This window comes from Eptatretus burgeri, chromosome 13 (assembly GCF_056783735.1).
Source record: "Eptatretus burgeri isolate ZD-2024b chromosome 13, Ebu_testis_v1, whole genome shotgun sequence".
NCBI classification, from domain to species: domain Eukaryota; kingdom Metazoa; phylum Chordata; class Myxini; order Myxiniformes; family Myxinidae; genus Eptatretus; species Eptatretus burgeri.
Genome location: NC_140973.1, coordinates 28834682 through 28848949, shown reverse-complemented (window position 1 = coordinate 28848949; position 14268 = coordinate 28834682). Strand labels below are relative to the sequence as shown.

The window sequence follows — 14268 nt, the reverse complement described above, 5'->3', positions numbered from 1 at the left end:
TTATTTGGCACAATCCTGGACGGGTCGCCACTCCGACACAGGATACCAGCATGCTGGCACTCATTTTGCCGACTTCGGAAGGTCGGAATTAAGTCCATCTGGAATTAAGTCCACAACCCCATCTGGAATTAAGTCAACAGCCGAGGGGGATTTGATCTCAGCATCCTAGGATCTCAAACCCACCAACCCAACACCAGGCATATGTATTGTTGTGGTTGACGAAATTCGCAAACCACCATTCAGGTCCCTCAGGTGAGATGTCTCTGTAGGTATATGTGTAGTTAGGCCCAAACCCGTTGTTTAGAGGGAATAAATGTCATTCATTCGGGCTGCGACCCCTCGAGATAGCCGTTTTTCTTTAACTATCTTTATTTTGGACCAGCCGCCATTACTACCATCACAACCACCACCACCCACGTCTCAACAGCCATCACACAACAACCACCAACCGCAACGCCGCTTCACAACAACAGCCACGACCCTTGCCGTCACATCTCGCTCTCGCAACCATCGCATCACCGCCATTCCCGCGCCGCTTGTGGGCGCCGATCCTGGACTCGTGCAGGGCGCGCACCGAGCAGCGGGTGCAAAAACACCAGCCTTTCCGAAGCAATCGGATCAAAAACGACTCACGCCCACTTCTGTTCCGTCCTATCGGCGAACGTGGGGCGATTTGGCCCCGCCTCCAGGTGCGTCGGAGTATAATCGCTATATGCAGATTCGCGGATCAAAAAGCATTCACGCCCACTTTTCCTCTGTCCAATGGGGAGCCAGCCAGAGGTAAAGGGTCGAAGGTGAAGGAGCGAAGCCACGGGGGCTATAAAGGGCCGCGTTCGCTCGCCAAAAAGGGCAGTTGAGTTGGGAAGAGTCGGTGCAGTTGAGTTGGGAAGATTCGGAGTTGGGAAGAGTCAGTCAAGAGAAGAGTCGGAGAAAGCAGTTGGACGGAGCTGTGGAGAGTGGGAGAGTTGGAGAGGTGGCGGCGGCGGCGAAGGCAGTCGAGAGGGCGCTCGTGTCAGAGTCGGGGAGCTGCGGAGAGGGGAGGCCGATAACGCGACCGAGGTCGCGGTGGAGACGCTCGTCGCGGGACCCGAGCCAGCGAGATATCCTCATCCCCCCGAGCATCAACAACCCCCTCCTGTTTCCCCCCGCGCTGAGATAGTGTGAGAGGGGGGCCCAGTTCCCACCCCATTCCAGACACTGTCCGCGAGGCCCGCGGAGTCGGGGCGCCACCGCCATTTTGCGGCTCATCACCAGACGGGTAGGCTCGACGCGGTCTCGGCCCCAGGCCCGTCTGCCCCCATCATCGTTGAGGGTGGTCCCTTTTTCTTTTGCTTTGAGTATATGTGTTGTCGGCGCCGTCTGTGAAGTAAAACTGTATAAGTGTTGCCGTGTGCTCGGTAGTCGGTGGTAGATCTGCATTGTGTGTTTTGCTTTTTGTGCATTATTGTGTGTTTCTTCTTCTTTTACATTTGCTTTTGGTGTATAATTGTATATGTGTGCTATCCGTGTGCCATCGCGAAATAAATGTGCTTTATGTTGAACTGTTTTTCCCGTTTCGCTTCGTCTTTTCCTTTATTGAATCTCCATCTTACTTCACGTAAAGGGTTGGTCGTGGGCTAAAACGCCCGATAATTAATCGAACCGTCGGGGTTGACGATAACACCGCTCGGTTATCCCGATAGTATGGAACGGGTCGCTTAAAGTGGCCCGTGTCCGAAGTCGACCTGCGGCGAGGTGCGATCGCCCGGTCTACCCTCCGTGTGGGTACTTAGGTAGGTCGAATTTGGCGAGCAACCCTATCCCACGCGGGGGGCCGATTGGCACGATCGTGGTGAGGCCGAAAGGCCCACCCGTGACTAGTTCCCGGCGTTAGTCCGAGAGGGTCACGACGGGATTCTCCGTCCGGTGGTCGACGTGCCGCGATTCGAGTTACGTGGCCGTCCGCACCAGTATGTATATATATATATATATATATATATATATATATATATATATATATATATATATATATATATGTACATATTGTGACGTCCACGGGACTTGAACAGTCCCGCCAACGTAGAATGAGCCGAAACGATGGAGGCGGTTTATTTATTTATAACCCAAACATGGCGGTTCTAATCGCTCTACCGCAAACGGGACGAGGAAGGTGGCATGAGTCACTTTTCACTGAGTTGATGATGTTTATTTGTTTTTATTTTTAACCAGAAATAACAAGACTCGGCAAGAAAAGGGATCCGGGGCGATTCGACGGGATGGTGTGGGATCGGCCGTGGAGAAAACACAGACAATTCCAATGAATATACAATTCTCAAACCCTCAAAGGCGCCAAGTACACACACACACACACACACACACACACACACACACACACACACACACACACACACACACACACACACACACACACACACACACACACACACACACACACACACACACACACCCACACACACACACCCACACACAACGTAGCTACTTCTGGTGGTCAGGCTGGACCGTGGTGTGGACGCAACTGTCCCTGGATCAGCGTCGGACGAGCTGGCCTTGCTCTCGTCAGGGGGGGGGCAGGAGAAACCGTGGTGCTGTCGACCTCCTGGTCCTGGCCCAAGTCCGCTCACAGCCGCCAGGGAACCAGTTCTGGCACCAAATTGCGAGCAGGAGAGGGAGGCAGGTCCGCCCGCCGTTCGACCCCGTACTCCGAGTCAGCAGAACCCCAGAGCCAACCAAGGTGAGGCACGAGGCTCAGCAAGGCTCCAAGACACGATGAAGAACATGATCGAATCAGCACAACAACAAGCACGCTCTCCGCGCAACAGCCTCCACACCAAAAAAACACGATCTTTTTGTCCCGATCTTCTTCCTCTTCCTTTTCGACCACGAACAGAACCGTTTTTATCCTCCTGTCCTCGTCACTTCCAATCGAGCCGTTTTATTGGCCCACCGCCGTCGCCTTCCGCCAATCGTGATCACGGGGCGGAGCCATCCGCAGCCCTGTCCTGTGACGTAACGGCCAGCCTCCAGGGACTACTAAAAGGGGTTTACGCAGACACACTTACCCTATCCCGTGTCCCTATCTAATTACGTGACAATTATCATTTCCCCCTTGAAGAAATGAACATTTACTAGACAACTTATCACCACTGAATTGCTACTTATTACATCGAGATCCTGGTAAACTCGAACAGCATGGCATACCTAATTAAACATCCTAATTACCCTTTGAATGCATACCCCCCCCTCAAACGTAACACTGCCCCCTCCTCTGGTACCGCAGCTCCTGCAAGGTATATCACAGGCGCTACCGTACCAGCCTTAACACTTACTGACTCACCTAATTAACCTAACGAAATAAAGTAGGAGGGGCAATGGGCAGCGAGTCGCAGCTAACTTACCTATCCTGCTTAATGTACTACCCCCTTATGGCCTTATCCTCGCCTAAACAATCATTCGTTTTTTTAATTTTTATTTTTTTTATTTTATTTTATCACATGATAGCACTGAGCGAAGTTGCACTCCATCTTCTGGATCATCGCTCTTGCCCAACACTTTTCCAGTGATCTGGGGAGGGGAAACAAAAGGTTCCACAAAAACACAACACTTATACTTTACATTCCTACTCTAAGCCTTAACGACACGATTCACAGGATATTTACACTTGACCGCCTCCCCCAGTGGATGCTAATAGACCCAGCGTTCCCTGGGGAGCCAATTTTCAAATTTGCTTGCCCCAAAATTATGCGGACATCATGCACTTGCTGCACATGTCAAGTTGTGCGGGATCGAGTGGGACTCATACATCTTCACAACACTCACACCATGGTCATCATCACATTTATAGGTCATGGTCCTCATTTTAATCATGCAGGCTGAATCCCGTCGTGGCCGTGGGGTGGGTTACCACAAGATGATGGGGGCATCTCACGTGCAACCATGCCCACAGGTAAGCTTTAGTCCAACCCGGACGTTTCTCCGCCCCGCTCCCTTTGATTCCCTCCCCCCTGGTAGCCATCAGCTCGAATCCCGTACAACACTCTGGAAGGGGTCTCACTGGCTCCTCTGGCCTTCCTGGGTCGCCAAGGTCCTATCCGCCTTGGTCGCCCAACCAGACCCTCTCCCAGTTGCCTCCAGACACTGTCACCATTAGCCACCAGGTGGTGAATCTCCTTGAAGGGGGTCGCAATTCACGCTCACCGTGAGCTTCAGCAATCCCTGTGGACAAGCACATCATCCCCACCCACAAAACCCACATGACTCCCCCACCCCATCGGCCTTACATGTGACACCTGCATTTCTAACACTTCGCCGACCATGACCTTCCCTGTTTCCACACCATGTCCAATAAAAAATCAATGTATGCACCATACATTTCACTTCTTAACTTAAAACAACTCACACAGCACTTCTCACCCGATCCACGCACCAGCCATTGGACAGCCACTTGTGCTCGCTTTGTTACCAATTACCCACTGTCCCGATTGTCACTCTAAAACCCAGCAGAACTTACAAACCCATGCCAATTTTCCCACAATTCATTTTTTTCCACCAAAGGAGGGCACTTCGCCACAATCTCAGCAGCCGAGCATGGCCATATATGCTCAGCCCAATCTAGTCTCCACGACCCCCGACAGAGATCTCCGGACCCGACCTATGAAAGGGCATCTCGGATAGACCTGGCGGTTCAGCAGGAGGATTCACCCTCTCCGAGTCTAAAAGTCTCTTGGAGGGTCCCTCCATCGCCGGGTACCGGCAATATCGTTGCATGTGTCCTCTTCGCCCGCACCGGAAACAACTCCCCATAAAAGGCCCACGTGAGTATCGGTGAAATGTCTCTTCCGGTTCCGGACCCCCTCGGCCATAATCGAATTGCTCTATGGGCTGGGCTGGACCCCGCCGCTTTGGCGCACTAACTACCGGATTACCATTTATCAAACTTGACAGTTTCTGGCAAATTTCCTGAAACATTTGGGTAATGCCAATTTCTCCCAGCCCCCCTCCCTGATCCTGGATCTCCGCCTGTCGGATCATCACCGATGGCCTCTCTGGAACCCGACCCGGCCGACTCCACGAGGCCAGCCTGGCCGCGCACTCGGCCGCTCGGTGAACGGTGGGTGGATCCTGTAACTCCACTGGCGCTCGGACCTCAGGGTCAGGAAGAGCAGCTAAAAATTTCTCTAGTGCCAGTCTGTCCCATGCCTCCACTGTAAGGTCCCGATACGCGATCCTGACTGATTGGTAAATGTCCTGTGCCAGCTCCTGCACTGTCTCACCTGGCTTTAATCTGCGGTGCTGGAACTGGGCCCGCACCAGATCACAGTTTGCCGCGAACCCAAACCGACGGCTCAACGCCTCGCAAATGTGGGAGCTGGTCAACATCCCCTCCGCGATCACGTTTAACACATCTGCGACTGGTCCCCGCAACGTTGCCACCAAATTCCCTGTACGTTCCCGCTCATTCCACCCGTTTAGTCGGGAAATACACTCAAATTGCGTCAGAAAAGCTTCAACGCTCCCCGACCCGTCGAAATTTACCAGGGGGATCACTTTTACGGTGGCCCGCTTCTCAGTTTCTCCCTTGTCCGAATCCAGCCCAGGGATCAAACACCCTTGTGGCTGCGTATCCAATTTCTGAGCCCACTGTGGCCAAAGATGTTTTGTGGTGAGGGTCTCATGGGTCAATTTTGCCTCCTGTTCCAAACGTTGAATGGACTGATTCACCTCTTCCCGCAGGATCTTCTGGGCCCGCACAACCTCCTCCAAGGCTCTGTCACGAGTTTGTAGCTGCTCCTCAACCAACCCGGACACTCTACTTACAAAAGACGGCTCTACCAGGCCTTTATCCAAGACTTCATCTTGGCTCATAATTTTATCTTGTTCGTCCAAATGAGCCTCCAATCCTTTTACCTCCTCCGCCAAATTCATCCCTTGCTTCCTCAGCTCTCCCCACTCTTCAACTTGCAGCTGCATATGAGCATCCACACAGGCACGATGACGTTCCAGGCTTTCATCCACTTTATCAACCCGAATGTTCTTTGCATCAATTTTATCTACCAATTTTTTTCGTATATTTTCCCCCTCCAATGTAATTTCTACCTTTGTTTCCTCCAATCTATCCTCGAATTTACTTTGTATTTCTCCCAATTTAACATCCACACACTCCTGCATCCCAGTTTTCATTTTCTCCATCTTTTCCCCCAATTCATCCCTCATTAAATCAATCCGTGCACCCAACTGTTCCCCCATTACCCCCAATCGATCCGCCATCTCTGCCCCCTGTGCCGTCATTTCTGCTCTCTGTGTCACGAATTGATTTGCCATTTGTACCGTCATGTCCGCTATTAAACGTTCCAACAGTGTCTAGATCGTCATCGCACCGGTTTCCGGCGCTGCCGGCCCCGTTACGGGCAATGAAGCACGGTCCACGCTCGGAATGGGGGAGGTTCCAACCCTACCCCCGTCTCTCCCTTCTTCCCCCGACTCGCTGCCAGACACGTGGCCTTCCTCCTCAAACATCTGCACATCCGCCATGGTGCAGAAGTCCCATTTGCCGCCAATTAAATTTAATTTGAAAACTCCCGTCAAAATTTTCCCGCGCTCACGCTTTTCTGCAGTAATTTTATATTCCAATTCGTGGCGATATTTTAATCTTGGTATATTCTCCCGATACCAAATATAATTTAGAGGGGTTCGAACATCCAACACCCTGACACCAATGTGACGTCCACGGGACTTGAACAGTCCCGCCAACGTAGAATGAGCCGAAACGATGGAGGCGGTTTATTTATTTATAACCCAAACATGGCGGTTCTAATCGCTCTACCGCAAACGGGACGAGGAAGGTGGCACGAGTCACTTTTCACTGAGTTGATGATGTTTATTTGTTTTTATTTTTAACCAGAAATAACAAGACTCGGCAAGAAAAGGGATCCGGGGCGATTCGACGGGATGGTGTGGGATCGGGCGTGGGGAAAACACAGACAATTCCAATGAATATACAATTCTCAAACCCTCTAAGGCGCCAAGTACACACACACACACACACACACACACACACACACACACACACACACACACACACACACACACACACACACACACACACACACACACACACACACACACACACACACACACACACACACACAACGTAGCTACTTCTGGTGGTCAGGCTGGACCGTGGTGTGGACGCAACTGTCCCTGGATCAGCGTCGGACGAGCTGGCCTTGCTCTCGTCAGGGGGGGCAGGAGAAACCGTGGTGCTGTCGACCTCCTGGTCCTGGCCCAAGTCCGCTCACAGCCGCCAGGGAACCAGTTCTGGCGCCAAATTGCGAGCAGGAGAGGGAGGCAGGTCCGCCCGCCGTTCGACCCCGTACTCCGAGTCAGCAGAACCCCAGAGCCAACCAAGGTGATGCACGAGGCTCAGCAAGGCTCCAAGACACGATGAAGAACACGATCGAATCAGCACAACAACAAGCACGCTCTCCGCGCAACAGCCTCCACACCAAAAAAACACGATCTTTTTGTCCCTATCTTCTTCCTCTTCCTTTTCGACCCTGAACAGAACCTTTTTTATCCTCCTGTCCTCTCACTTCCAATCGAGCCGTTTTATTGGCCCACCGCCGTCGCCTTCCGCCAATCGTGATCACGGGGCGGAGCCATCCGCAGCCCTGTCCTGTGACGTCACGGCCAGCCTCCAGGGACTACTAAAAGGGGTTTACGCAGACACACTTACCCTATCCCATGTCGCTATCTAATTACGTGACAATTATCATTTCCCCCTTGAAGAAATGAACTATTACTAGACAACTTATCACCACTGAATTGCTACTTATTACATCGAGATCCTGGTAAACTCGAACAGCATGGCATCCCGAATTAAACTTCCTAATTACCCTTTGAATGCATACCCCCCCCTCAAACGTAACAATATATATATATATATATATATATATATATATATAATTTGTATATATATGTATGTATATATTGATGTAGATATATGTGTGTATATATATATATATATATATATATATATATATATATATATATATATATATATATATATATATATATATATGTATATATATTGTTACGAATCTGGCGGCCATGAGCGTTCAACATTCAGGTCCCCATAGCTCAGTTATTTTGAAAGTAAATGTGGCTGGATAGCTCCCTTTCCCCTCTGTCTAATGGAAATTAAGTGTGCATGCGCTGCAAAGTTCTTTTATAGATAGGATTTTTACACTTACTACAACTACAACAACAACTTTCAACGATGACATCTGCCTTCGCTTCCTTCCACCATCCTCCACCAGCACCATTACACGCTTGCGTGTCAGCACGTACGTGGGCGGAATTCAAAAGGGCCTGGCCTCTCTCTCTCTCGCCCAATCATGGAGATGCGAGCAAGTTTGCCGGCGGTCGGCCAATGGGCGCAGAGCGGGCTCCAAGAGAAGCAAACCCTCTTCGGGGGGGGGGGGGAATCGAGACACCCCGACCAATCATGGAGAGACGACGGATTTCCCCGGCGAATGAGGTGTGCGGAGGGGTGAGACACGCCCCCCCCCCCGCCCCGGACGCCGGAGAGGAAAGAAATAGACGGGACGGCGCGGTCATCGAGCCAGTCTATGCTGGTTCTTCTGGTCTCGTCCTGTCGTGGTTTTTCTTGTCTCGTCGCTGCCGCTGGGTCTGGTTCTCTGATCTCATCTCATCGCTGGCGCTGGTCTGGTTCTCTGATGTCATCTCGTCACTGGCGCTGGTCTGCGTCTGGCTGCCCTGGTCTGTCTTTTGGCGACCGGAGCTCCGGGAAGGGGTGGACGTCCAGCCGCGCGCTCGCAGCCAGGTAGCCATCCATCCTGACTCCCAGCCGAACTATCCTTCGCGGCTGGAGAGCCGAATAAAGACCATTTGGGTCTGTTTCTCTTCGGTGTGCGTCTGTGTGTGGGTCCGTCTATAAGTAGGAATTGTTAAGTGCTTTTTGCTGTGCATGATTGTATTGCTTAGTCAGTTTAACTCTGCTCTTCCGTGTTCCTTCCCCCCCTATTGTAAATAAATATCCATTTGTTGAATGTTTCAGCTCGTTTCTGTCCTTTCCTTCATTGGCTTAGCACAGTGCATGTTGGGAGAATTAAAAAGGCCGTTGCTGCAGGAGTTGTGCATTTCGACCGACGGGACCTCGGTAACCATCCGCTCAGGTTACGCATGGGTCGAGCACAGTTACGGCTCGTCCCGTTCTAGCTCCGTCGAGGGTGTGAATTCCGCGGTAGCTCGCCACGTGGGTCTCTAGGTATTTTGAAGATTGGCAAATAACCCTGTCCCACGTGGCTGAATTATTGACGGTTCACGGTCCTGTAAGGGACGAGCACCTTCGGAGTTATCCGAGGGTAATGATCTGAATTCTGGGTGTTCGGTGGAGTTGACATGCTGCTCCAACTAGCGGTCATGCTCGCAGCCGATACCTGGCCCACAACAATATATATGTATATATATATATAATGTATGTATGTATGTATGTATCTATATAATGTATGTATGTATGAATGTGTATACATATATAATGTATGTATGTATATTGTATATATACACATACTATATATATATATATATATATATATATATATATATATATATATATATATATATATATATACATATATATATATATATATACATACAATACATATATTATATATATATATATGTATATAAATATATATTTATATATATATATATATATATATATATATATATATATATATATATATATATATATATATATATATATATATATATATATATATATATATATATATACATACAATACACACATTATATATGTATATAAATATATATATATATATATATATATATATATATATATATATATATATATATATATATATATATATACAATACATACATTATATATATGTATATATATACATACATACAATACATTTTATATATATATATATATATATATATATATATATATGTATGTGTGTGTACATGTCATGGTTACCATATCGATTTGATAATTGTTGAAATGTTCGAATCTCAATGTTATCCTGCTCTCACTGAGCTTTATCCAATGTCAAATAATCTGACATTTTATGGTAGTTTTAAGAGGCTCATTTCGTTTTTTTCAAAAACCCTTCGGGATGAAATGGCCATCGAGTTAAACTCACTTGTATTGTTGTGCAGTGCACTCATCAGCAGTATGATATAGTGTGCACCGCAGCACATCAAAAACCAAATCGGTTGTTTTAACTGTCCAATTAAAACATTGGCATTTCTCCATCGTATGTATCTTGTTCTTGGGGAGAACATTTGTGTCACGATGAATGTGGGAGCTTATTATGAAAATGGGGTTGAGGAGTTTGGAAGGAAGTAATTCCCTCAATGCTTTGGTGGTATGGCGGCACGATTGCAACAGCTGGCTGAGATTAATGAATCCATCACACTAAAGGACAAGTTATTTGAAGTTCTCTTGATTTGTTCATCTATGCACTAAAATCAACATTCAAAAAATCTTTTTTTTTCCTCCATCGAGCCAAAGAAATATCAAATTATGCATTTTCACCTCTTTTTCTCCAATGTTATTCAATGACGGCAGATGGCAGTTTGTCCCAGGATAGATGAGTTCATTTCACGAAGTTCGTGTTGGGAATAATGTGTTAGCAAAATGAGTGTGTCTCTTGCCTTGCCAAGGGCATGGTTTTCTTGTCATGGTTCTTGCCTTCATGGTTTTGAGTTTGCATATTACTGTTTGGATTCTGCAAAAATAGCTGCCATTGTCCAGGATGCCATATGATAAAGCCTAAAAAACACTGAAACGTCTCAAGACAGAATTCAAATACTGTACACAGGATGAAAAATTAAATAAGTGAATGGCATGTGCTGAATTTGAGATGACTTAATTGCCTTTGGTATTGAACAAAGCAGTAACTACGATTCAATGCAGAAATGTCTGCTCTTGCCAAGAGTTGTGTCCAACAGACAGACAACGTGATCAACAAAGTGTGTGGAAAAGCTGCGCTTGCTACTCAATGGTCCAAGACTTTTAATTATAGAGCTCACTCTGACCTTCCATTAGACCACTGACATTGTTCCATTTTGTTATTCATGTGAAGCAGGCACAGGGAGGAGCTCACAACAAATAAAAATATGGAGTGTGGTGTTTATCTGATAATTCATTGAACTCAAAAGTTGAAGACAAAGTCCAGAAAAAACGTGAAGATCTTCCTTGAAATCACAGTTGATGGCAATTTAACTTGAGATGTTAAAACTCAGAATGAGCAAGTGTAAGGCAGGTGAATATGGTATTGTGCACGAAAACAGTTTTTCTGATTCCACTCCATTAACTGATTCATTCTCCCATACTGCTTCCTCTTCTTCCCATCTTTTCTGTTTCACTTCTGGATAGCTATCAAACCTGTGCCTGATCTGTCATCATGTTCATACAGTGCTATCTTTCTTAGTGCCCCAAATCATCCTTCCCACCACCCATCATGAACTTTTTCATCTTTCTGCCCTTCAAATTCTCACACCAAATCCGTTTAGTAATGAATACAGGATTACGGTGTTAAACCCACAAAATCATCTCCTTCACGCTCGAGTCCTTCCATCCCCACTTCCTCTGTGTTCCACGATTGAAGGTCCCTAAACCCTGTGTCGCCTCACTCTGCACCTCAATGCCCGGTCCTTCCACACACCCTTCACCCCACCTCTCCCATCTTCCTCTGGCCCTTCCCCTCCCATATTCACCTCATCCTGCACCCTCCAATCTCCCCCCTCACACACTCATCCCACCCCATCCAGCACTCCTCTCCCCCTGTCACCTCCCAGCTTCTCAGGAATGCATTGGACTCATTGTGCATTCACATCATAAAGTAAAATACAACTGTAGTGGCTTAAAATACAATAAAGCCATTGTGCATTGTACAATGCTGCAGCATAATACCTTACAGAATACAACATTTTAATGCAAAAGGGACAATTTTTTGATAATTTTGTGAAAAGTACCTGTGGCAAAGTCCACAAGTGTAGAAACGAGCCGGAACTCAACGATTGAAAACTGTGGTAGTTCAATCTGTTTTACACCTGTCACCGCAGAGTCATTCCCATGCCAATAAAACTGAATATCATCTGTTGTGTAGCCATCTAGTGAAGGAACAAAAATGTAAAAATAGAAACATGTAAATCAAGAGCAGAAGGTAATTTTCAAATATTATTCACATCATAAGCATCTTCCAGTAACGTGAAAAAAAAATCACGATTGCTGTGAAATTTTGTTTTTCAAATCAAAAACAAAATCAACAAGAACGGCATTCAATCGAGCGCATATCTCTGCCAGGCCGAACAGTTTATACTTTGTATCCCACTGATAGGCCAGATCTGCGTCTGGACCTGAACCAAAATCTAATCGGTTTGTTATTGTCATCTACCCACTCATCCACCAAGTTTTGTCATAATCTGTCAACATTTTTTTGAACTACTATGCTATATATCGTTTTTGGTCCTATATCTCAATGGTGAAGAATGACTTTAAAAAACATCTCGTATCCACATCCAGATCTTCACTAAAATTGAATCAATTTGTCCTTATTGCACACCCAAGCTGTCCAAGTTTTGTCCAAATCCGTCCATAACTTTTTGAGATATCCTGTTCACAGACAAACAGACAGCCAAAACATAACCTCTATCCACCTTTGGTGGTGGTGGTAATAAAGGACTGGCTTGTCTGGCAAAATAAATAATGTTCATTTTACACACCACTAATAAATACATATTCATTTTATACACCATTGATAAATAAACAATCATAATTATACACACCATTGATAAATAAATTATCATTTTATACGCCATTGATGAATATGTAATAATCATTTTATACACCATTGATAAGTACATCATAATAATTTTACACACCATTTATAAATAGATAATAATCATTTTACACACCATCGATAAATACATCATAATAATTTTATACACCATTGACAAATATGTAATAATAATTTTACACACCATTGAAAAATACATAATAATAATTTTATACACAATTGACAAATATGTAATAATAATTTTACACACCATTGATAAATACATAATAATCATTTTACACACCATCGATAAATACATAACAATCATTTTATACACTATTGATAAATATGTAATAATTTTATACACCATTTATAAATACATAGTAACAATTTTATACACCATAGATAAATACATAATAATTTTATACACCATTGATAAATACATAATAATCATTTTATACACCATCGATAAATATGTAATAATTTTATACACCATTGATAAATACGTGATAATAATTTTACACACCATTGATAAATACATAATAATCATTTTATACACCATCGATAAATATGTAATGATTTTATACACCATCGATAAATACATAATAATATGATACACCATTGATAAATATGTAATAATTTTAAACACCATTTGTGTTGTTCGTCTTTCGGCTGCTCCCGTAAGGGCGTCGCCACAGCGGATCATCCGTTATGATCCGCATACTGATTTGGCATAAGTTTTACGCCGGATGCCCTTCCTGACACAACCCTGGTCGCCTCTTACAACACAGGGATAAGGATTGGGTTTCGCCATGATTCCAGGCTGCCCTACACCTTCTCATAACATGGCCCAGCGCAGAGCTCCCATCCTCAAGCGATCCTCCAACCCAAGCCTCCGAGTAGCCGGATTACAGGCGCACGCCACTGCGCCTGGTATTTTAAACACCATTTATAAATACATAATAATTTTATACACCATTGATAAATACATAATAATTTTACACACAACTGATAAATATATATTCATTTTTTACTCCATTAACATATACATAATAATTTTATACACCATTGATAAATGTATAATTATCATTTTATACACCATTCATATGTATATAATAATTTTACACACCATTGATAAATACATAATTATTTTACAGAACTGATAAATGCATAAGAATAATTTTATACACCAGTGATAAATACGTATTCATTATATACACTATTTATAAACAGTTAACTAGAGAATTCATAGAACATGATACCCCATGCAATGTTCAAGTATGTACAGGAGGGCTTTGCCATTCGCTGGGGTTACATTCTTGAAAATCCTTGTGAACCACAAATTTAGCAGGTAATGGGGAAAATAGAGTTTGGGATTTGAACTTTAAAATTTGTCCAAACTGAAGCTTTAATTAACATGTCTGTGCATTGTTTTGTACTA

General features: G+C 45.2%; 2 protein-coding genes across 9 annotated transcripts in view; one reads left to right on the top strand and one right to left on the bottom strand.

Annotated features, from left to right (window-relative positions):
- Nucleotides 1–14268, top strand: part of GABRA6 (gamma-aminobutyric acid type A receptor subunit alpha6) — a 453203-nt gene that overhangs the window by 50199 nt on the left and 388736 nt on the right. The window lies entirely within an intron of this gene.
- LOC147014140 (gamma-aminobutyric acid receptor subunit beta-3-like) overlaps nt 1–14268 on the bottom strand; it is a 272785-nt gene that overhangs the window by 68423 nt on the left and 190094 nt on the right. For 7 of the 8 annotated variants that reach the window (XR_015050658.1, XM_085851840.1, XM_085851844.1 and 4 more), the window contains exon 6: nt 12025–12162. The exons of the other annotated variant lie outside the window; for it this stretch is intronic. Coding sequence is in view for 6 of the 7 variants with exons in the window: in XM_085851840.1 (XP_085707966.1) it covers nt 12025–12162 (138 nt within the window). In the remaining variant the exon portion in view is untranslated. The remainder of the gene's footprint in view (nt 1–12024; nt 12163–14268) is intronic. 8 annotated transcript variants of the gene reach the window in all.